At 52.1% G+C, this 22,919-nt stretch overlaps 2 protein-coding genes across 17 annotated transcripts in view; one reads left to right on the top strand and one right to left on the bottom strand.

Annotated features, from left to right (window-relative positions):
* Nucleotides 1-10,642, bottom strand: part of LOC129513363 (uncharacterized) — a 45,806-nt gene extending 35,164 nt beyond the window's left edge. Inside the window, 1 exon segment of the mRNA XM_055331143.1 lies at nt 10,567-10,642. The gene's annotated coding sequence lies outside the window, so the exon portion shown is untranslated.
* Nucleotides 1-22,919, top strand: part of ASB13 (ankyrin repeat and SOCS box containing 13) — a 37,582-nt gene that overhangs the window by 203 nt on the left and 14,460 nt on the right. For 9 of the 16 annotated variants that reach the window (XM_055331145.1, XM_055331151.1, XM_055331149.1 and 6 more), the window contains exon 1: nt 18,624-22,562. Coding sequence is in view for 2 of the 16 variants with exons in the window: in XM_055331159.1 (XP_055187134.1) it covers nt 962-1,130; nt 7,372-7,559; nt 8,257-8,407; nt 10,649-10,783; nt 17,074-17,265; nt 18,497-18,624 (963 nt within the window). In the remaining 14 variants the exon portion in view is untranslated. Of the gene's footprint in view, nt 1-38; nt 1,131-7,371; nt 7,560-8,256; nt 8,408-10,648; nt 10,784-17,073; nt 17,266-18,496; nt 22,563-22,919 lie in introns of those variants that run through there. The other 7 variants (XM_055331156.1, XM_055331155.1, XR_008665236.1 and 4 more) reach the window with 6 other exon arrangements.

Genomic DNA, 22,919 nt, shown 5'->3' with positions numbered 1-22,919 from the left:
CCCAGGGCGCGGGCGGGGGCGTCGGGGCGGGCGGAGGTCGGGGACCGGCCGGGTGCCCGCGAGCATCTCGGGCGCGCTCTGCGTCGGGCTCCCAGTCCCCGGCCGGCGCGTTGCAGGGCTGGTCGCGGTCGTGGCGCGCCAGGCGCGGGACATCCCAGCCGCAGACGCACCTGCGCACCAAGCACCTTGGGGAGGGCCGGGCAGGTCGCGGCCAGGCTCAGCGCCCAGAGGCGCTCGGAGAGGGAGCCGCAACGTCTTCCAGCGGCCTGCGGGGTCGGGGCGCACCGTCACTAGCATCCTACAGGTACACCCGGCCAGCATAGAAGGCGTGCGCTCCGGGAGGAGGGGGTGCCCTTGTGACAGGTCACCCTGTGTGTTTAAGGAAAGAAAAAAAAAAGGCCATCTAGGTTCTTCCCTGCATCTTGCTTCTAATATTCTGGCTACGGAAGAATAAAATAAATTCGAGGGCAAAGGGACATTCTCTGGGGGAAGCAAACATCCCTGCCCATGAACTAATACTACAGACGACACGTGCCCAGAACGCACTTTGAAAACCTGGAAGAAAAAAAAAAATCTAAAGTACTTTTACACTGGTTAAAAACAGCGGTGCCAATAACGATGAGGAGTCTTAGGAGTACGTTTGGTCTGAGAGGGATTACTGTCTTAGCAAGGCAGGTATTTGAGTTGATCTTGCAAAACAGCCACCGTCAACAAGATCAAAGGCATTGAATAAGTGTCTGGTGTTAGCTGGCCTTCCACCCTGGGCACGCACAAGACTTTGACCTCAGCGCGATCTGCGTTTGGTTCAGTTAAATAAGTGATGAACAGCTAACCAGGGTGGCCTAGGCACAGTTTCCTTATTTTTGTTCACGCACAATGCTTAATAACACAGCATTTACTTCTGAGCGTTTTTGTTTTCTCCTGGTTTAAGGAATCTTGAAGAGAAAAGCACGCTCCACCAATGGATTTACAGCTTCTGAGGCTCGTGGATGTTTTTGACGCTCATTCTTTTATTTCCTCTAAAAAAATATGCCCCGATGCTTTCCTTTTCAACACTAATGAACCCGCTGAACGTATTGAACCTGGAAGCCTGCTATCCCAGCAGAAGCAGAGGCCCACTGTAGGAACTGGTAACCCATTTTAACATTCAGATCTGAAAGTCTAGATGCATGGTATATTTCAAAGCATTAGATTTTGCATTTTTTTTAAATAGAACACCTCACAGAGGTAAAGAGTATGCTTATTAAGGCCATATTGTAAGGCTCTGCAGACAATTTAGGGCAAGTCACCTCCTAAGTGAATCCAGAATTCGTAACTCAGCAAACGTAATACAGGTTGTAGCGGACCCAAGGTAAGTGCCCATTTGCACAGTTGAAAACGTGATCCCACGTTCAGGATCTGTACCCAAGAGTTGTACCCGAGCGTCTAGCAGAAGACGACAAAGAGTACCTTGAGGACTTGGGTGCTCTAAGCCAGGTGAGCCAGTTTTCTTCAGTCATCCTTGGCCAGGAACTCCAAACACAGCTCACTACTGTCTGGGGTATTCAGAGGGTGAGATGGAAAGAGAAAGGAGAGTGTTTCTGGGACCACCGTAAGAGCCTGGAGCTGCTAGGTTATATGCCAGCAGTAGCCGCGAGCCCTGGGGCAGCTATGGACAGTCCTTATCATTGAGTTCATGCAACTAGAAAGAAGCAAGGCTGAGGTTTAAACCCAGGTGAATTTTTTTCTGGGTGGCTTGTTTGACGCTAAAAGGTTCACGCCCTTCCCATAAAGTACATTAATCTCTAATCAGTTTGTAAGGTTGAGTGTTTTCTCTGAGCAGTTAAGTCTCAAGAGTGGGCTTAAAATATTCAGTAAACTGTGTTGGAAACATACGTGTGCTCACCTAGGCTTTGTTGTTCACTTATGAACACAGGAAGAGTAGATTTAGCATAATTCCTAAGGGCCTTAGGATTTTTGAAATGTTCAGTGACCATTGGCTTCAACTTAAAGTTTCCAGCTTCATTAACTGCTCACAAGAGAGCCTGTCTGTCCCCTGAAGCCAGGCTTTGACTTCTCTCTAGCTGTGAAAGTCCTAGATGGCATCTTCTTCCCATAGAAGGCTGTTTCATCCGCACTGATAATGTTTGGTGTAGCCACCATTAATTTTCTTAGTTAGATCTTCTGGACCGCCTGCTGCTTCCCCTTGCACCTTTGTTTTAGAGGCAGCTTAAACCTCACAATCCAACCTCTGCTGGCTTCCAGTTTTTCTTCTACAGCTTCCTCACCTTTCATGGAAGGGAAGAGAGTTAGGGCCTCACCCTAGATTGGGCTTTGGCTTAAGGCAGTGTTGTGGCTGGTTTGATCTCTCCAGACCACCTAAACTTTCTCCGGATCAGCAGTAAGGCTGTTTCATCTTATCATTCATGTGTTCACTGGAGTAACACTTTTAATTTCCTTCAGGAACTTTCTTTGCATTCACAACTTGGCTGCTTGGTGCAAGAGGCCTAGCTTTCGGATGGTGTTAGCTTTCCACATGCCTTCCTTTCCGAGCTTAATCATTTCTAGTTGTTTTTTTTTTTTTTTTTTTTTTAAAGATTTTAGAGTGAATCTGTGTGAGTGGAGGCGGCTGCAGGGGGGGGGGGCGGAAGGGTAGGTGAGAAGGAGACAGAATCTCAAGCAGACTTGGTGCTGAGCAGGGAGCCCACAGTGGGGCTGATCTCACAACTCTGAGGTTGTGACCTTCGCTGGTATCAAGAGTCGGATGCTGAACTGAGCCACCCAGGCACCCTCATTTCTAGTTTTTTTTTTTTTTTTTTGTATTTTTTTTTATTGGAGTTCGATTTGCCAACATATAGTGTAACACCCAGTGCTCATCCCGTCAGGTGCCCCCCTCAATGCCCGTCACCCAGTTACCCCGACCCCTCGCCCACCTCCCCTTCCACTGCCCCTTGTTCATTTCCCAGAGTTTCATTTCTAGCTTTTGATTTGAAGTGAGAGATGGGCGGGGACTCTTCCTTTCGCTTGAACACATAGAGGCCATTGTGGGGCTATCAACTGGTCTTAATTTCAATGTTGTGGGGTTAGGGAATGGGGAGGCCCGATGAGAGGGAGGCTGGGTAACAGCGGGTTGCTGAAATCAGAACACACATTTGCCGATTCAGTTCACTATCTTATGTGGGTGTAGTTTGTGGCACCTGCAGACGGAGACCATCTGAGGTGATTGATCGATCACTGGAACAGATGTAGTAGTTGGGAATATTGCAAGAATTACCAAAGCATGACAGACACAAAGTGAAGCAAACACCGTTGGAAAAATTGCAACACAGGATTGCCACAGGCCTTCAACTTGTAAAAAAAAAAAAAAAAAAAAAAAACAAAAGAACCAAAAAAAGCAAAAACAAAAAAACAAATTATCTGCAAAGTGTAAGACATCGAAGCCTCCCTGGCCTTCCTGAGCTGCCTCTCTCTTTTTGCTCCAAGATTCAGGGCCTCACACCCTGTTTTCCTCTTTGTAGGGTTGCAACCCTTCACACTACCCCATTGGGTTTTCCTTCTTTCGGACCAACTTTATATTGATGGCTCTTATATTTTGTGAGAATTGAATCTTCCTGAGTTTCAGCTTTCCTTTTGCCTCTACCCCTCCCTCCCACCCCACACATGATCAGGTCCCTGTTTACTAAGAGCCACCATTTGGCGAGCACTTTGTGCCAGGCCTCACACTAAGTGCTTTTGCTTACTTTAGCTCACTTTATAGTTTATTCAGTGGTGGATTATGAAAATTATCAACAGCCCGATTTGTAGGTGAAGAAACACTCGGAGGGGGGATGGGGGCGGCAAAGTCCTGCAGAAGCTGATGAGTGGCCAAGTTTCAGATGCAGCAGCAGAGCTCTCAGCCCTGTACTTTCCTGCCCCATGGTGGAGGCGCTGGGCCAGCTTCGTAGACGGCCATCAGCACGTAAATGAGGAAGTTCTCCCTCTGCGGAGGAGAGCAAGTCACCCCAGTTGGGGTCTGTAGGAGTGCTCCGGCAAGATTTGTGGATGGATGGTGGATAGGTGGTTTTCTAGGGAAATGTAATAAGATGTGTAATGTGATAAAAGGCAAGTGCTATTATGAAGAGGAATGGGATCTTGCCTTTGAAGTAGGGGGTGTGATAATAAGGGTGGGTCAGTATTAACCCAGCATTGCCATTTAGGATTTTTTTTTTTTTTTAAGCCTAGTGCCTGGAAGATGCCACTGTATCTTAGGTAGTGGACACTGAGAAAACATAGCTATAGTGTGTGCATTCAGGTAGGTCGCGGTCTCGGGCTAGTTTGTGTGCTTTTGTCTGCATTTGACCCAGACAAGAACCCTCCTCACATAGGGGGCCCAACCGGAAGCTGGGCACCAGGCCCCACGTGACCTTGGGCTCACTATGTTCAAGGCTTTGGTGCTCAGCCCCGCCGTTCTTGTAGGCTCCAAGCTCAGGCAGGTGGCTGGAGGGCTAAGCACTTCTGTGATCATGTCTAGGCAGTATCCAGGCAAAGCAGGGAGATGGTCTTCTCCTGGAAGTCCTTGGGACAGAGGGGAATTTTGAAGCTGTGAAACCACTCACACGCTCTCCTACCTTTCTTGGGAACTACAGTTGGGTCAGGTGTCCTGACAGGAGTGAGGATTACTGTGATTAACTTAGATCACTCCTCTGGGCGTGGAACAGATGCTTCTGGGAACCAACCTATGTGGCCATTAGTCTGTTTTCCAGTGTGGCAGGTAGCAAACAGGTGGTGACCACGGTCTGGTGGGAACACGCAGGCGGGCGGGTGGGCCATGGGAGCACAGACAAGATGCTGACCCAGGTAGGGGCGGAGGTGGGGCAAGTGCTCCTGGAGAGAGCCATCTTTGGATTGCAATGTGGAAAGATACAACTAGAATTTATGTAGGGTGAGTGAGGAGAGGTAGGAATGGGGTGAGGAGTTTGAGGGGGAGAGGGGGCTTTATTCACAGGAAGAAGTACTGTCTCGGCCAGTGGCTCTCCAAGTGTGGTCCCCAGACCATCAGCATCACATGGGAACCTATTAGGGATTCACATTCTCAGGACCAAGACCTGTTGACTCTGGATGCTGGGGTGGGGCTCAGCCTGTTCTCAGGCCCTCCCCCGGCTGTTGCTGCCCCCATGTGAGTGCCACTGGTTAAAGGTATGGGGAGGCCAGAGCGCCACCTTTTATGTACCTCGTTTCTAGAGCTGAAGAGTGATGGGAAAGGGTGAGCCAGTGTGTAAGAGAGAATTTTACTCCCTATTGGGATCAAAGTAGTGCCTTTACTAATCACAGATTTGTTGAATGGGTCCTTTGAGGTTGACTGCAAAAAGTTATAGTCAATTTGAGATGAAAAGAAAGCCATTTACCAAACTCATGAGAGCTCTAAGTACTAAGAGAAAATATATAGCTGTAAATGTCCATATGAAGAAATAGCTCAAATGAACATCCTTCTTTCTTCAGATACCGCAAAAAAGAAAACTAAAGCCAGAGAAAGCAGAAGGGAAGAAATAATAAATATTAGACAGGAAATCCATGAAATAGAGAATAGAAAAACATAGGAAAAAAAAAATCAACAAAACCAAAAGTTGGTTCTTTGGAAAGATCAACAAAATTGACAAACCTTTAGGCTAAACTAATCAAGGAAGAAGATGCAAATTATGAAAAATCAAGAATGAAAGAGGGTCGTGACTCCGGTCCTTATAGAAAGGAGGACCACAAAGGGACGCTTTGAACAGTGGGGTCTCAGCCTGCCAGGGCTGCCGTGACAAGACGGCACACACTGGGCGGCCTGTACCACGCACACTAGCTTTCTCACAGCTCTGGAGGCTGGAAAAGTCCAAGATCAGGGGGTCAGCAGGGTTGCTTTCTCCTGAGGCTTCTCCTCCCCTTAGCTTACAGATGGCCACCTTCTCACTGTGACCTCACGTGGGCTTGCCTCTGGTCATACACACTCCAGGTGTGTGTCCTGATCTTTTAAAGATTTTACTTATTTGAGAGAGTGCACGTGCACACACGAGTGGGGTGAGGTGCAGAGGGAGCAGACTCCCTGCTGAGCAGGGAGCCTGACATGGGACTCGATTCCAGGTCCCTGAGATCATGACCTGAGCCCTAAGCAGACGCTTCACCCACTGAGCCACCCAGGCACCCCTGTGTTTTAATCTCTTATAAAGACCCCAGTTAAAAAAAAAAAAAGACCCCAGTTAGATGGGATTAGAGCCTACACCAATGGCCTTACCTAAATTACTTATGAAGAGGCATAGTCCCCAAATACAGCCACATTCTGAGGTACTAGAGTTAGGGCTTCTGTTATGAGTTTTGGGGGCACAGCTCAGTCCATAATAAGTTTTAGGCCAATGGATTAGATGATGTACATAAAGTGAACAAATTCCTATATACATACAAACCACCAGTTGACTCAAAAAATAGGAACTCTGAGTAGACCTATAACAAAGAGATGGAAGAATTAGTAATTAAAGTGTATAGCAGCAAAGGGAAGCCCAGACCCAGAGGTCTTCACAGGTGAATTTGAGCCAACATTTAAAGATCAGATATCTGGGCATCTGGGCGGCCCAGTGGTTGAGCATCTGCCTTTGGCTCAGGGCCTGATCCCAGGGTCCTGGGATCGAGTTCTGCATCGGGCTCCCCGCAGGGAGCCTGCTGCTCCCTCTGCCCATGTCTCTCCCTTTCTGTGTCTCTCAGGAATAAATAAAAATAAATAAAATCCTTAAAAAAAATAAAGATTCGATACCAATTCTTTGTAAACTCTTCTAAAGATTAAAAGAGAATAATTTCCCAGCTCCTTCTAGGAAGCAGGTAGTACCTTGATGTTAAAACCAGACAAAAACATGAAGCATAAGACAAATAACTTAGGAATATATACACAAAAGTCCTCAAAACACTAGCAAACTAAACATACCATGACCAAGAGGGTTTATCCTGGAAATGCATGGTTGGTTTAACACCTGGAAGTCTGTTAACGTAATATATTTCCACAGAATTAAGGAAAGCTGGCACGATCATTGCAATGGACACAGAAGTGTCTAACAAAAACCCAGCACCACCTTGTGATTTTAAAAACCTCAGCTAGAAAGGGAGGTGAGCTCCCCCTCCCCCCCACCCCGACAAAGGCCACCTGTGGGAGACTCACAGCTGGAAGCATCGCTGAGGTTATGGTAGCCGAAACCGAGAGCCAGACCCCCAGCCAACCGAGCCCCCAGGCTCCCATCACCCCGGGGTTTTGAGGAGTGTCTGGACCAGCTCCGGGAGCATACGTGGTGCCCCAGGCTTCAGAAAGGGTCCCCGGAAACCTATGACGTTCCCTTGGCCCGGAGGGCAGCAGCGTGGCCCCAGCACCGGGTCTGCCTTCTTTTCCAGGTTTCTGGGTGGAGCGCACCCCGGTGCACGAGGCCGCCCAGCGCGGCGAGGCCCTGCAGCTGCAGCGGCTGATCGAGAGCGGCGCCTGTGTCAACCAGGTCACCGTGGACTCCATCACGCCCCTGCACGCAGCCAGTCTGCAGGGCCAGGCGCAGTGTGTGCAGCTGCTGCTGGCTGCCGGGGCCCAGGTGGGTGCCATCTCAGGGTCCCCTGCACAGCGAGGACCAGCGTGGTCAAGGCTTGGCTCCTGGGGGGCACTGGTGGCAGTTCTGGGGAGGGAGGAAGGGAGGGGCCGAGGGGGTGCTGTGCGCATCGGGCAGGCCGTGGGGGGCACTGCTTGCATCCAGCAGCTAAGCAGGATGCTGGGAAACCAGCGCTCAGCCACGGAGGGTGGGGGTGGTCACACAGAGCACAAGACTCTGGTGCCTTTTCCCTGGTGTAAGTGTGCCTGCCAGGGTGGACGTGGGGGCCCCCAGTGGTTCTGGCCGTGGGGAGCTGGCCTGACACCCGCAGCCCGAGGGCTCAGCTGGAACCAGTGTCCACCCGGCGCTGTACTGTCCACACTGCGCCACCTACCCTCCAAAGGCTTGCCCGGGACAGTGGCCTCGAGGAGCTGGAACACGCTTTCCTGCAGTCTGGGTGTATCTGGGGGCCGGGGCAGGTGGCAAGAGTGAAGCCGAGTTGACCCCGTCCCAGAGAAGAGCCCCGACCAGCACCCCTCCCGCAGCTGGCGGGCTAGCGGGCACTCCCAGCCCTGGCCCGGTACCCACTCTCAAACTGGTGCTTCTAAGAAGGGCCTTTGCAAAGATGAATGTGGATCGGGGGAGAAAGCGCGTGGCGTGGGCTCCCCCTCCGTCCTGACGCTCGTTCCTTCCTCCCCACCAGGTGGACGCCCGCAACATCGACGGCAGCACGCCCCTGTGCGATGCCTGCGCCTCCGGCAGCATCGAATGCGTGAAGCTGTTGCTCTCCTACGGGGCCAAGGTCAACCCACCCCTGTACACGGCATCCCCGCTGCACGAGGCCTGCATGAACGGTGAGTCCGTGCAAGCAGTGTAGGTGGGAAGCCATGGGCCGGCTAAGGAGCGCTCCCCGTCTGCTTCTGGCTCTTGCTCACCCGCTGTGGGGTCCTCAGCTTTTCCTTCTGAAGATGCTTTTCACCCAGGAGTAGGGGGCCATGGTTTCTAGGATAGGATTCTGTTTCTCAGCTGCGTCCTCCAGAGCTCTCAGATACTAAGTCCCTCTACCCTGCCGCGGTTCCCTCAGCCTTCACGGTCTTGTGCCTGTAGGCCCTGTTCTAGTTGGGAGAGGGGACCCAACATGTGCCCGAGGACAGGTGCTCTCAGGAGGAAGGGCTCGTCCAGGAGGCTTGGAATAGGTGGGATTTCAACTGCCCCACAAGAATGGGTAGTTTCAGATGGCGGGAGGGTAAGAGGAAGGTCCTGCACGCAGAGAAAGTGACCTGTCCAGGCTCGCTGGACCAGGAGTTCCCAGTGGAGGGGCAGCAGGTAAGGCCGCAAATTTAGGGCAAGACCGGCAGGTGGGAAATCTTTGAATGAGGGACTAAGGAGCTTGGATTCTACTCCTTAGAGCAAAGGTTGCAAGCTTGTGGTATTTTGATTGGCAGGCACTGTGCTGGTCCTGGTTGTGGGGCTGTGGGTGCATATGCTCTTCCATGGCTCCCCTCAGGGCCTCTGCTCTCTGCTGCCTCCCACCCCGCTTCCCAGGGAGGTCATCTTCTGTTACCCGGATCTAGTGCAGAGACCACGCCGCCTCCATCCAGGTCAAATGCACATCGTACGATTCCAAGGATGCTTTATGAAATCCAGGACCCTATGTGTGATGGTGTGGCTGATCCACACTCCTCAGAGTCCTTGGGTGGGTGATCCCCATGGCCTGAGGGTGGAGGCCACGGTCTTTGGGATGGCACGTAAGGGGCAGTGACCTGGGCCTTGCTCCGGGGAACTCTCCTCGCCCTCTCCCACCCCTGGCCCCACACAGACCCGCCTCCAGTCCCACCTGTAGCTGCTCAGTGCTTCTGCCCTTTCTCACCTGCGTCTCTGCATCAGTTCTTCTCTGCCTGAAATCCCACCTGTGCAGATGGAGGACTAGGATCGGAGTGATCTGCTGAGATGTTACACGCTCCACCCTGCTATATACAGTCCTCTGGTGCTCTTTGGGCTGCCAAGTGTCTGGAATTTCCTCTGGTCATTAATTTGTCCTTTCTTGTGGAGGGCAGTAGGGACACCTTTGGAAATGTATGTCCTGCTCTTAGGCAAATAGCCGCGAGGGTGGAGGGGTGGGGCGAGGGGAGAGCTTTACTTGTATCTGCTTAATTGCCTTAAGCTCAAAATAACCCTTAAGCTAAAGTGGCCTATTTGGGGGGTGGCATAGTCTGCTCCTCTTGGATAGAGGGGTGCAAGGGGTGGGGTATGATGTGGAGAGGGGCTGGGGCCATTGCAGTGATGCTAAGTGGGATGGATTCGTTTAGAAAGCTTTGGGCAAAGGATGGGCAGGATTCAGCATGAAGGAGAGGAGAGCACGGGGCCAAAACAGACTCAGGAGTGATGCCACCAATGGAGACGGGTTTGCTAGGAACAGGTGTCCCCGGGGAGGGGAAGGAGGACCATGGTCGAGACATCCCCAAGGGCACGGCCTGCGGAGGGCTGTAGGCAGGGGTGGATTTTAGGGCTAGAGGTGGAAGCTTGGCAGCTCCCAACGACGAAGCATGATTAAGTGAGGAGGGAGGATGCAGCCCGGGACAGAACGAAGCTCCACTCAAACCGAGTTCAAGATGCCGGGGACAAGGGCAGGGGTCTAGGATAAGCTTAGGGAAGTTCATCCAGGAGCCTTGGACTCGGGCTGCCAGCAGCCTTACAAGATCCCCTCCAGGCTTGGCGTTCCTGACACAGCTTAGGAGACAGCCCCGAGCGGGAGCACCTTCCTTCCTGCCCCAGAGCCGGAGCAGCAGGGAGCAGAGTCCGGCTCTTAGAGGTGGTGTCCCCAAACCTTTATGGTGTCCGCCAAGAGGGGTGGCTGTGCCACTCCCCGCCCCCCGCCTCCAGGCAGGCTTGAACCCTGCAGGCTCAGAAGCGACAACCTTCTCTGGCTCCCTAGGGCCACATGGGATCGTCAACCGCCTTTAGTTGGGACGCAGCTCCGGCTCCCCTTGCTCCCCTTGGGCCTGGGGCTTACCTGTTCAGCTGCCACTCCTCTCAGGTCTTGTTCAGATGCACGTGTTCATTCATGGTTCCCATCCTATTCCGCTTGTTTTAAGGAAGTTCTGAATGTGTGAGGCTTCTGATTGACGTTGGGGCCAACCTGGAAGCGCATGACTGCCACTTTGGGACCCCTCTTCATGTCGCCTGTGCCCGGGAGCACCTGGACTGCGTCAAAGTGCTGCTGAATGCAGGTGCGTTGGCGTTTACTGCTGTGCTGCTCAGGGCAGGTGCATCGTGTTTATACCCGTGCTGCCGAGCGCAGGCGTGTTGCGTTTATGCCCGTGCTGTTCAGGGCAGGTGTATTTATACCCGCTCTCCTCAATGCAGGTGTGTCCTGTTTCTACCTGCGCTTCTCAGTGCAGGTATATTGGTGTTCCTACCTGCCTGGCTCAATACAGGTGTTTTGTTTACCTGCACTGTGTGCTGGCCATGAGCTGGGCGGTGGAATTGGACAGACCAGGTTCGAAGCTGGCTCTCCTACCTGCCAGCTGAGACCTCGGGCCTCCTTTCTGTATCTACAAAAGTGGGGAAAATAAATCCTGTTTTGCAGGGTTGTTGGATTCGTGATCACATTTTCGCAGGACCTGATGCTCAGTGAACACTAATCATTATTTTCAGTGGCCACGAGGACCATGCACAGCACCTGCATAATTTCATTGGCATCCGAATCAGGAAGAGGTGGGGGTCCTTGGGAAAGGAGCCAGCAGCATTTGGAATCCAGGTGCTTGTCAGGTGTTCTGAAAAGGCTCAGGATTGGGAGGGTCCTAAGGCAGAAAACAAAACAAAACATAAAAGCAAAATAAAAAACAACCCAGTCCAGTGCAGGTTGGCTTCAGGACCTGTCTACCATGGAAGTTTTAAAATGGAGCCAAAGTGGGTGTTGGCAAGGAGCTTTCAACCCAATGTAAATATTTTGTTGGAAAATCTTAGCTCAGCCGTTCTGGGTGCAGCTCAGGATAAAAAACAAAACTGGCCGGGAATAGAAGGATGACGAGCTCGCTCCCGACCACGCTCGTTTGAGCGTCAGTTATGTGTACTCTTCTATTCGGAAGCCTCGTTCGCTTTCATGAGCCACTTTGATGTCTTTTCTGTGAAAGAGATTCCTTTTGTGTCTGGTTAGTCACTGGGGTAGTTTTATTTTGGGCACAGTGATAAAACGTCTAGATGAGGAGCCATCGAAGGCCTTCCAGCCGGTCAGCGTTCCTGTCAGCCGGGGGTTATCTAGCTGCCTGACTGCTGAGCTTCTGAAATGGCAGTTTTCCAGCCACCAACTGTCCCCACAGTGCTGCTGTCCATGTGCTCCAACACCTCGTGCCCTTTTTTTTTTTTAGTTCTCTGGTTGAAGCTGTTAGGGGAAAGGACCGAATCAGGGGCTTGCTTGAACCCCAACATCCTTTCTGCATCGATTAGGACTTTGTCGCACCCCACTGCAGGGCCGAGGGGACTTCTTGGTTCGGTGACTGGAAGGATTGGAAGGAGGCAGGTGTCAGGGTCCGTTTGCCCTGAGGGTTCAAGAGCATCATCAAGCCATCACTGTCCCTGGAGTTTGCAGGTCTGGTGTCTACAGCGCTCGCTTGATCCTATGCCTGGTGCCCCAAACCTGCTTCAAGTGGCTGCATCAGGGTGGGACTCACATCCAAACTCTTCTTTCCGAGGTTTTGGGTGTCTTCTCCGAAGAGGGGGAAACCGCTTGTCCAGCTGTGTCCAGTACACTGAAGGGCCCCAGACTGGGTCCTGGGGTCAAACCTAATCCAGTCCCTTTGTCCAGGCTCGGCCACATCCGATTGGCTAGGTCCAGTTACTTGAACCAATTACTGGGGAGTTGGTGGGGGGCAGGGATTGTCCAACCAGGGCCCCTTCCCTGGGGCTGGAGGCCAAGCCACCCCTTCCCCTCAGCCCTTCCCCATTGCCCCCTCCCCCATTGCAAGCTCTGGGCTCAGGGGGGCAGGCTGGTCAGAGTGTGGGGGCCTTTCATACATCTGGGGGCTAGGACGAGGGATGACTCGAGTCCCCAGGGGAGGGCCCCTGCCCCTCTCTGCCCCCTGGTGACCCCACCACCAGGCCTCGGACAGCGCCTCCTTCCTAGATGACAGGGACTCTTGTCAAAGGAAACGTCTTGCACATACTGAAGAATAGAGAGGAGGGCAGTGCCTGGGCTCAATGTGTGATTCTTCAGAGCTGGGGGTGCGCCGCAGACCCTGTGGGAAACCCGGGGAGCCCTGGAAAGCAGCCCCCCCAGCATGGGCCCAGCTGGTGGCACCCCTGGTGGGCTTGGGGCGCCCCAGGCCCCGTGGGGGGCGGGGGAGGGACTGGAGCAGGAAAGGTGGGGGGCAATCCCCCGAGGTCAGTGACTGTAGCAGCCGGAGGGTGTGCAGTGCTGACTCTCAGCCTGGGTTCCCCAGGTGGTGGGGATGGGGTGGGAGGATAGTGCAGTGAGTGGGGAGGGGATGGGGGTAGGGTGGGGTCTGGCAAGGAGGCGGTGGGGGGCAGAGTGTGGGCAGGGGGTCCTGCAGTCGAGCAGGAGGGCAGGGTTTGGGCAGTGGGGGGAGGAGTGGAGGGGTCTTCCCACCGGGTGGCCCTTGTCGGCACATGTGTAAGGCTTTACTCTGCGTCCACTTGGATCCTGTGATGCTTTGAAATCTGACTTTGACCCGTTTTTCTCTGAAGCATGAGGTTGAGAATTTTTAATGCCCAGATGCCTTCCTTCAGTCGTTTTGCTTGCTTTGTCTCTCCCCGTCCCCCGCCCTGCTCTCTTCACTCCCCCTCCCTCCCCTCCCCTCCCTCTCTCCTTCCCCCTCCCTCTCTCATCCCTCTTTCTGCGCCCCTGCCCCAGGTCAAGGCACATTATCATCCTCAGCCCCCACGTTCTTCCCACTTCCTCTGTCCCCGTCCCCCCCCCAGCTCCCTGTTTTATTTATTTATTTTTAAAGATTTTATTTATCTATTCATTCATGAGAGACACACGGAGAGAGGCAGAGACCCAGGCAGAGGGAGAAGCAGGCTCCCTGCAGGTAGCCCCACGTAGGACTTGATCCCAGGACCCCAGGGTCGTGCCCTGGGCTGAAGGCAGACGCTCAACCGCCCAGGTGTCCCCCCCAGCTCCCTGTTTTGTTTTTTTTTTAAATAAATTAATTTTTATTGGTGTTCAATTTACCAACATACAGAATAACACCCAGTGCTCATCCCGTCAAGTGCCCCCTCAGTGCCCGTCACCCATTCACCCCCACCCCCCGCCCTCCTCCCCCTCCACCACCCCTAGTTCGTTTCCCAGGGTTAGGAGTCTTTATGTTCTGTCTCCCTTTCTGATATTTCCCACACATTTCTTCTCCCTTCCCTTATATTCCCTTTCACTATTCATATTCCCCAAATGAATGAGAACATACACTGTTTGTCCTTCTCCGATTGACTTACTTCACTCAGCATTATACCCTCCAGTTCCATCCACGTTGAAACAAATGGTGGGTATTCGTCATTTCTGATGGCTGAGTAATATTCCATTGTATACATAGACCACATCTTCTTTATCCATTCATCTTTCGATGGGCACCGAGGCTCCTTCCACAGTTTGGCTATTGTGGACATTGCTGCTAGAAACATCGGGGTGCAGGTGTCCCGGCGTTTCATTGCATCTGAATCTTTGGGGTAAATCCCTAACAGTGCAATTGCTGGGTCGTAGGGCAGGTCTATTTTTAACTCTTTGAGGAACCTCCACACAGTTTTCCAGAGTGGCTGCACCAGTTCACATTCCCACCGACAGTGCAGGAGGGTTCCCCTTTCTCCGCATCCTCTCCAACATTTGTGGTTTCCTGCCTTGTTAATTTTCCCCATTCTCACTGGTGTGAGGTGGTATCTCATTGTGGTTTTGATTTGTATTTCCCTGATGGCAAGTGATGCAGCCAGCTCCCTGTTTTAATGTGCACGTGTGCCCTTCATCTGTCTGCGTTTTCTAAGATTCACCTGCCAGGTCAGGACCTGTACTTTTAATTGACAGCCACGGTGTCCCGTAACAGACTTTGCCCTGGTTGCTGGTTTTCCGCCCTGCCCTGTATTTTCAGGTCCCCCCATGTACCCCTGTACCCCGTGTACTCAGGTCTGTGGCTCCCCCAGCTGCAGAGCTGCTAGGGCCCCTCCTGGTCTCCGTCTGGGTCACACCCAGTTCAGAGGAGCCAAGAGCATGTTTGGTACCCTGGGATGCCCCCTCCTGGGAAGAGTCACCTGCCTGTGTCCCCAGAAGCCCTGTGAAGGGGGTGGAAGGGAGGTGTGAGCCTGAGAGCTGTTCCTACCCAGAGGTTTCCCCTTGAGGTGCCCGCTTCTCTCTTGCTAAATAGAGGCAGTCTCTTTCCTTCCCACTTGGCAAGATTATTGCCACAATTAATGACCTTCGAGACCGCGACCTGCACCTTAGATTCTGTGCACGTTACGGTTTATTTCTCATCACCAGTGTGTGTCTAGCATTCACCCTCCCCTTCGTTCTATGACTGCGATGATAAGATTCTTGATTCATCGGGGCCGCTATGGGAAGAGCACCCCTGATGTGCTGGGGCCCTTAGATGGGGGAGGTCTTTTCTTTATTGCCTCTTAGTATTATTTTTGCAACGCACATCTGCTAAATTAAATACTTAGGTAATGGAGCCTTCTTCCTGAGGGATTTTTTTCCCCTGACCTGACTTGTGAGTTTTGGCTGCGGGCAATGGAGAGAACTTTCCTGCGCTTGTGTTACCTTGTTGGGGTGCTTGCTGTGTTCTTAGGATCGAACAGTGACCCCCGTTATGGACACAGTTTTTTATGTTCTACTAGGGGATTGAAGCTATTTTAGGTCAGGGGCGCCTGGGGAGCTCCATGGGTTAAGCATCTGACTTTGGCTCAGATCATGCCCTGGGGTCCTGGGCTCAGCAGGCAGCCTGCTTGTCCCTCTCCCCCATCTTGGCTTTTGCTCTCTCTCAAATAAATCTTTTTTTTTTTTTTTTTAAACTATTTTGAGGCACCTGGGTGGGTTAGTGGTTAAGCATCTTCCTTCAGCTCAGGGCATGATCCTGGTGACCCGGGATCGAGTCCCACATCGGGCTCCCTACCCGGAGCCTGCTTCTCCCTCTGCCTGTGTCTTTGCTTCTCTCTCTTCTGTGTCTCTCATGAATAAATAAATAAAATCTTAAAAAATTTTTTTTAAAAAATTAAAAAAATATTTTAAGTCAGAAAGCAGAATTTCCAAATATTTTTGAGCACTGGGGCAGGAAATCTAATAGCCTTACACCCCTTATTTCCTCTAAACTTATCATTACGTGGAGATATGTTGGTAATCTGAATTCTTTTAAATCAGATTTTTAACCCCACTTTGCTGATATTTTAGGACTGTGATTTGAATCTACTTGGAGGGAAATAACTTCATTAATGCTAGACTATTTGCTTGGCTTCTTTAAAAACCTTGTCCCCTATCCCCTTTCTCTTATAACCTCCTTATCCATTAGGAGCAGACTTCAAAGAAGTTGATATTTTCTTTAAAAAAAAAAAAATCCTGAGGGTCCAGGAGATCCAATTGCATAGAATTGGTGATGGCCATGAAGGACGTTTTATACAAATCCTATTTTTATCAAAATCTTAATTTTTTCATGCATCTTAAAATACCGTAATTAAATACTACTTTTTTGCCTCTTTCTGACTGTCTGCTGTTATCCTGAAAACAGGTAGATAGCAGAGCTGAATTCACAAGTAAGACACCTCATCTCTTACCTAAACTGTGGATCTCCTACATATATATGTGTGTATATATATATATGAACACAGGCAACATTCCCCAAATATATAAAAAATAAATAAATAAAAGAAATAAATAAAATCATATATATATATGAATTTTTATTTATTTATTCATGAGAGACATAGGCAGAAGCAGGCTCCCTGCAGGGAGCCCGATGCAGGACTCGATCCCAGGACCCCAAGATCACAACCTGAGCCGAAGGCAGATGCTCAATAACTGAGGCACTGAGATACCCAAGAATATTTATATTTAAGGGCCACCCATTCATACCTGCAGCCCCTGCCCCGTGCCCATCGTGAGCACGTGTGCAGGAACAGGCAGGAGAGCTTTTGTAGCTGAGCCTGAGTTTCCGGAGCCTCAGGACCCATGGGAACACACTGTGTCAGGTCTTGGAACTGCCTCTTAACTCCCAGGGAAGTTTTTGGTTTTATCTTTCTCTTTTTTGGTTTTATTTTTCTCCTTTTTGGTTCTGTTTCCAGTTATATCACTTTCCTATAGCTATTTGTCTTTAGCTCTCTTGCCATAAGAAAAATGAGTGATTACTGCTTTGGGATCTTGAAAAAGATTTCGAAAAGGCTGTAGCAGTAACAGGACCTGCCCTGACTTTCTTTCCTGGATGGAGGATTGCTCTCATAAACTGTGCTCAACGGGAACATACCAGCCGATGCTTCTGGCAGCTGCAGGTCCTCTCCTTGGTGATACTTCTTCCCCATTCTGGACTCGCAGGGGCCAATGTGAACGCGGCGAAGCTTCATGAGACCGCCCTGCACCACGCAGCCAAGGTGAAGAACGTTGACCTCATTGAGATGCTCGTTGAGTTCGGAGGCAACATCTACGCGCGGGACAACCGGGGGAAGAAGCCATCCGACTACACCTGGAGCAGCAGCGCGCCTGCCAAGTGCCTAGAGTTCTATGAAAGTGAGGTCGCACTCTCCTTGTTGCTTGAATGTTGTTGGTGTGTTCAGAATGGCACGAGAGCTTGCAAGAAGCTCCGCTCCGACAGTCTGACCAATGACTCAAGGATCTCGAGTTCCCCTGAGCAACCCTGCCCCTTCAGGAGACAGGGGGCCAATGGTCTAGCTGAGGATGAGACTTCCTTGGGGACAAATTTTTAAATGAGTTTGCAAAGCCTTACAACCACAAGAGGCTTTCAGGTGCCTCTCGGTTGAAGGAAAAAAACCCGATTTATTCAAATTTTTGCCTGCCCTACCCAACCAAAATCCATATGACCTTAGAGGCAGATGCCATCTGTACCTGTCACACGTTTCCTGGCAGATATTTCTTTTCCTGCATCCCAAATAATTTGGGGTATGAAGTACCACAGGAAAATGAATGTCTCCAGGATTTCTTTGTTTTTTTTTTCCCCCCTCAAAGGTTTTTGTATTTCATAAATCTTCATAAGTTGAGAATGCTGGGTTTGGTATATTTTGGTAAATTTATATTTTTATCAGGTAGGTATTTGTATCATACATGGGTTTTTAAAGAATCAAGTCATTGTAAAAGGCAGCCTCTGCTCCTGAGCTCAGCTGCCAGGGGTCCCCAGGGACCTCCCGTCATTGGCTGTGGTTTGCTCGCCCTCCCGAGCCATAGCTGCAGGCTTCATCGTTAGTCCTGAGGTCCTGAGCCTGGGCACTACGAGGTGCACCTGTGAGCTGCGTGCTGCTGTTCTGTGGTGTCAGTCCCCCCACCCGGGTCGCCTTGTGCCATGTGGTATGCGGTGGTGAGAGCAGGGCCTGTGGCCTGGAACCACGGGAGCTGCCGCTGGCACCTGCCCTCCACTAACCCTCGCCCTGTCCCCCATGTGTCTGGAGGTTTGAGAAACGAACGTGCTAGCCGTAGATTAATCCCTTGCTGACAAATCTGTGCACGAAGTTATGATATTATGGAAAAGGAAAAAAAAAAACAACAACCCTTCTCCAAGTCCCACAGAATGAGATCCCAGTGGTCACCACCCAAATTCCATTTCCTGATCTTCCTTACCCGGGCCCTGGCCGTCCTGCCTGGTAGCCTTCCAGAGGGGGCCTGCAGGCCACTGCCATTTCCAGGGAAAGGGAAGCGATTCTAGTTCCACCTGGGTGTTTATTAAGTCGAAGGATGTTATGCTACTTCCTTAAGCTGACCACGTGTGATTCCTGTTCTCTTTTTCCAGAAACACCTCTGAGCCTGTCGCAGCTCTGCAGGGTGAGCTTGAGGAAAGCCACTGGCGTCAGAGGACTGGAGAAAATCAGCAAGTTGAACATCCCTCCCCGGCTCATCGATTACCTTTCCTATAACTGAGCTGCAGGCCCCAGGTGGAGGTGGAGGGGCAGGTGCAGGGGGGACACCGTGCTGCCGGCCTCCCTGTACCCAGCAGCCAGCCCAGGTTCAGCCGCTGCAGCTGCCCGACGGCTAGAGATAGAACGACGTTCCCTGAGTCCCCGTCGGCTGTCCTGTCTTGTCTTCTCTGCAGACTCCTGGAGAATATTCCTGAGGCTTCGGGGAGGCCCAGCCTCAGCATCTGCGGGGCCGTGGCCCTGTGCTGGCTCTCCTGGAACTTCACTCCTGTGTCCTCCTGTCACTGACCTGCTTCACAGGGACTCTCGGGAAGGAATCCTCTGGGAGCACAGGGGAAGGCCAGGTGGGGCTGGGGGGTCCAGGACCCTGCTGCCTGGGAGGTCGGGGCACCTGGCACCGTCGCCGAGTCCATCAGCACTACGGTGGCTCGGGTGTCCGAAGGGACCTCCTGTGCTGCAGAGGTGGGCTCCTGACCATGTGGCCTGGGACAGCTGCTTTGGGAACATCCGGCTACTTGGATGCTGCTTTTCTGGAGCTGTGGTTGGCCCATTCCAAGTCCCACCTGTGCCCATCACTCAGGGGGCTTTGCACAGGTCTGAGTTGGGGGAGGCTGAGGCTACTTGTTCCCCACACTAGCACAGTGTTTTTTAGGAGCTTTTCAGGCCTCTGCTCTTAAAAAGTACGTAGGGGACACGCTCTTTTAGAGCAAACATAGGCTGTAGCACGTAGGTTTTGTTAACGAGTCTGTCAAACAGGTAATGTGAAAGTGTGTCCTCCTGGATGCCGGTGGTGGTTGTTTCCAACGTGAAGGACCATCAGGATGCTCTGTAGGGACGATTGCTCACCTGTTTCTGCAGTTACCAAACAGATTCTCTTACCCTAAATTTTGCTCACTCCTCGAAGCTCTGCAACTGGTAGAAGAGGTTGCCAGTGCCCGGTATTAACCACCACCGACACGTGCGTTTTGCGAATACGTTCGGAGCATCTGTTACGTTTTAGGAGTTGTCTGAGTGCTCTGAGCCGCTTAGGAACGAGACTCTTTGCCCAAGGAAGGGGAAGAAGCCGTTTAACAGCCCTTTCCTGTAGTAGTAGAAACAACTAATCCTCACTCTCGGCCACGAGCATGTGCAGCAGTTCATCCAGGTTGCATTTGTGTTAGCCTCTGTATCCTAACTTAAAAACACAAACAGGAACCAGGCGGTTAAAACTAGAGGACTTTGGCATAGTTGGTTCAGGCCTGTTTGGCTTCCGAGGAAACGGGGAAGGCAGCGCCCGTGCCCGACGCTGGCAAACGTCCCCAGGTGCCCCCAGGGGAGCGTGCAGAGTAGAATGAGCCTGGATTGGGGAAGCCAACGGTGCTGTACATCGGGGGGTGTCGCAGTTACTTGGTGGGGCCCCAGATCCAGGGAGAGTTCCACAGTGGCCGCCGCCACGGGCGTTTTCTGTCTCAGAAATGACATTGATGCCTTCGGCACGGTGGTGTCTGGCTGGGCGCTGGGAATGGGTCACTCCCATCCAGGACCAGCTGAGACCCGAGTTCGGGGTAAATGGGTGTTTTTGCCGTGTACTGACAGTAACGGCGACAACAAAATCCCTGGGCTCCGTCCATCCATGGTTTTTTTTTTTTTTTTTTTTTGGTCCATCCATGTTTGTAACAGAAACTGGCCCCGAGCCGTGAAGCTGCTGACGCTTCCTCCCATGGAGCACTGAGTGCAGAGTCCCACGCTCACGGCTCGATGAAACTTGTCCGGTAGAGCCCGTCCTCAGGCTCTGCACAAGGCCCTTCTGTTGGGAGCAGATACACTGATCATTGTGTGTGGGGGGGCGGGGGGCGCTCTCATCGTCAAGGGATGGAGCCCGGCCCATGTCCCAGAGTCCCATCTCCCCACCTCTCTGTCCCCTCCTGACGTTGCTGCTGCCCTCGTGGACAGAGCTACTGCCCGAGGGACCAGATGTCCAATACTTCGGGGCCTCCCTTGGCTTTCCTCCCCGCAGCCTTACTGCGATCTACTCTGAGTCTGAGTCGACCAGAGACAAATTTGCTCCTCTGAGCTCGGATCTTCCCAGCCACCGGGGAGGGACGCAAGGTCAGACTTGGATCATGGACGTCCTTAAAAGGACGTTGATGGTCAACTCCCGAATCTTACCAATGAGAACAGGAGGCCCCGATAGCCTGTGTTTTGGGGAGGCTGAAGTTGGGTGATTAAAACATGCCTTGAAAAGTATAAAGTGCTCCCCAGACGTAAAAGTTACGTGGATATGTGTGTGTTGTGGGTTTGTGGATGTCTGCCGACTTTAGAGCTGTGTAAATGACTTCTGACTTTGGGACAGTTCCACTTATCTCAGGAATCACAGGTGGGACTACCTCTCAGTTGATGTGTTAGAACTCACCCGGTAGGGCCGCCTAGGGGGGCTCAGCGGTTGAGCGTCTCCCTTCCGTTCAGGGCGTGACCGCGGGGTCCTGGGATTGAGTCCTGCATCGGGCTCCCTGGGGGAGCCCACTTCTCCCTCTGCCTGTGTCTCTGCTTCTCTGTGCATCATTCATGCATAAATAATATCTTTAAAAAATAAGTAAATAAAGAGGAAGAGATCCGTGTAGCTGTTAATAAAGTGGATTCTGTTTAAGAACGCCTTTCAGCCTCCCGTCGGCTCTGAGGTCCTGTTCTGGTTATGAGACCTTGTATTGTGCAAGAGGACCCGATGCTTCCCCCCCCCATCCTCATTTTTCCCTCAAGGAAAGAGGCCACAGCTACTTTCTTAGGTAAACTAGATTCTGAAAGTCCTGAGTGTGCTGGGTGGCCTCTGCGACCTGCCTGGCTCTTGTCCGAAGGGCAGCGTTGGGTAAAACCCCCTCCACCGGGTAGCCTTGCCTGTTCTGGGATGGCTCACTCCCTAGGTAATTGTGAACCTTCTAGATGCCGCTCTGGGCAGAGCTCCCAGCCTCAAATCCTACCCTTGGGAGAGATGGGAGCCTGAGGAACTGGTTTAGGAAGACCCATCATCGGGCTCCGGGCTGCTGCCTCCCCCCACAACAGGTCAGACGGGGAGGCACAGGGAAGAAGGGGTCTCCTAGCACCCTCCCTCTGCTGCCCTTCTCTAGGTTCCCTGCCCCCCCCCCCCAATGTCAGGGAAGGAAGTGGAGTCTCCTACTTCCCTCTCTCCCTTACTGATGTGTGCACGCCCAGAAGTGCCGCCCGTGTGACCCATCCGTATTGTTGGATGAGTCTGCACAAAGCTTTCAAGTTGTTTGGGACGAAACGAATGCCTTTGCATGTCCATTCCCTCCTCGGGGTTGCTCCGCTTGAACCCGGGCATGCTTCCTTTCCGGGGGGGGGGGGCAACTGCCCACCACCCTGACTTCTTAGCAGTTGAGTTCCTTTGTTCAAGAAAACGAGCGTGCAACTGGCTCTGCACACAGAGCTCGGCCGCTTGCTCATGTTGTGAGCGGCTGTGCTACGGACGTCAGGAGGGATCACAGCGGTGCGAGCAGGCTGGCTGCTTTCCCGCCCCCCGGGCAGCTCTAGCATGTGCTGTTCTCTCCGTCATGGCCTGGAAAATACTTCCAGACCCTGGAGTCTTTGCTTTTTGTCTTCTCCCACTGTTGGTACCACATGGCATTGACAGCTGAGCCCCACTTCGCTGGCGTGAACACCTTGTGATCCCTGGAGATCTGAATGAAAATGTGTCTCAAGTTGGTCCAATCTAAACAAGGTGCCTCCTAAAAGCCCTGATGTCTCAAAACCATAAGTAAAGAGAAGACTCAACGATAAGTCTCCCGCCCCCCTCTGCACACACTTAACTTCTTTATGTCACTTTTTCCATTCCAGCAGCTGGCCTCCAGGTGTGTGCTTGTTTGGGCAGCGGACCTCAGAGCAGAGAGGTTGCGGCTGAACTCCGAGCCGGGGGTGCAGTGAGCTCGCTCTCTGCCTTCTGCGTGATCGGTAAAGAAAACTCGCTTCTTGTGTTAATCCAAATCCTGACACACGCTCCGCTGTGTTAGAGACAGTGCTAGACGGGATAAGAGGCAGGAACATCCACTCAAGCCTGGGTCCACTTTCCCCATCCATCCCTGCAGCGTGCCCACCCACCCACCAGCCCACCCTCCCTCTATCCATCCATCCAGGACTCCTTCCCTCTCTCCATCCCTCCCTCTCTACTTCCCTCCATGCATCTATCCCTCCTCTCTACCTGCCTACCCATCCATCCAGCCATCCCTCCCTCCATCCATGCATCCATCCATCCCTCCCTCTCCGTTCCCCCCCTTCCTACTTCCCTCCATGCATCCATCCCCCCTCCTT

Source organism: Nyctereutes procyonoides, unplaced genomic scaffold (genome assembly GCF_905146905.1).
Source record: "Nyctereutes procyonoides isolate TBG_1078 unplaced genomic scaffold, NYPRO_anot_genome, whole genome shotgun sequence".
Taxonomy (NCBI): domain Eukaryota; kingdom Metazoa; phylum Chordata; class Mammalia; order Carnivora; family Canidae; genus Nyctereutes; species Nyctereutes procyonoides.
Note: the sequence above shows the minus strand (reverse complement) of the source record. Positions and strands in the feature narration are given on the sequence as shown.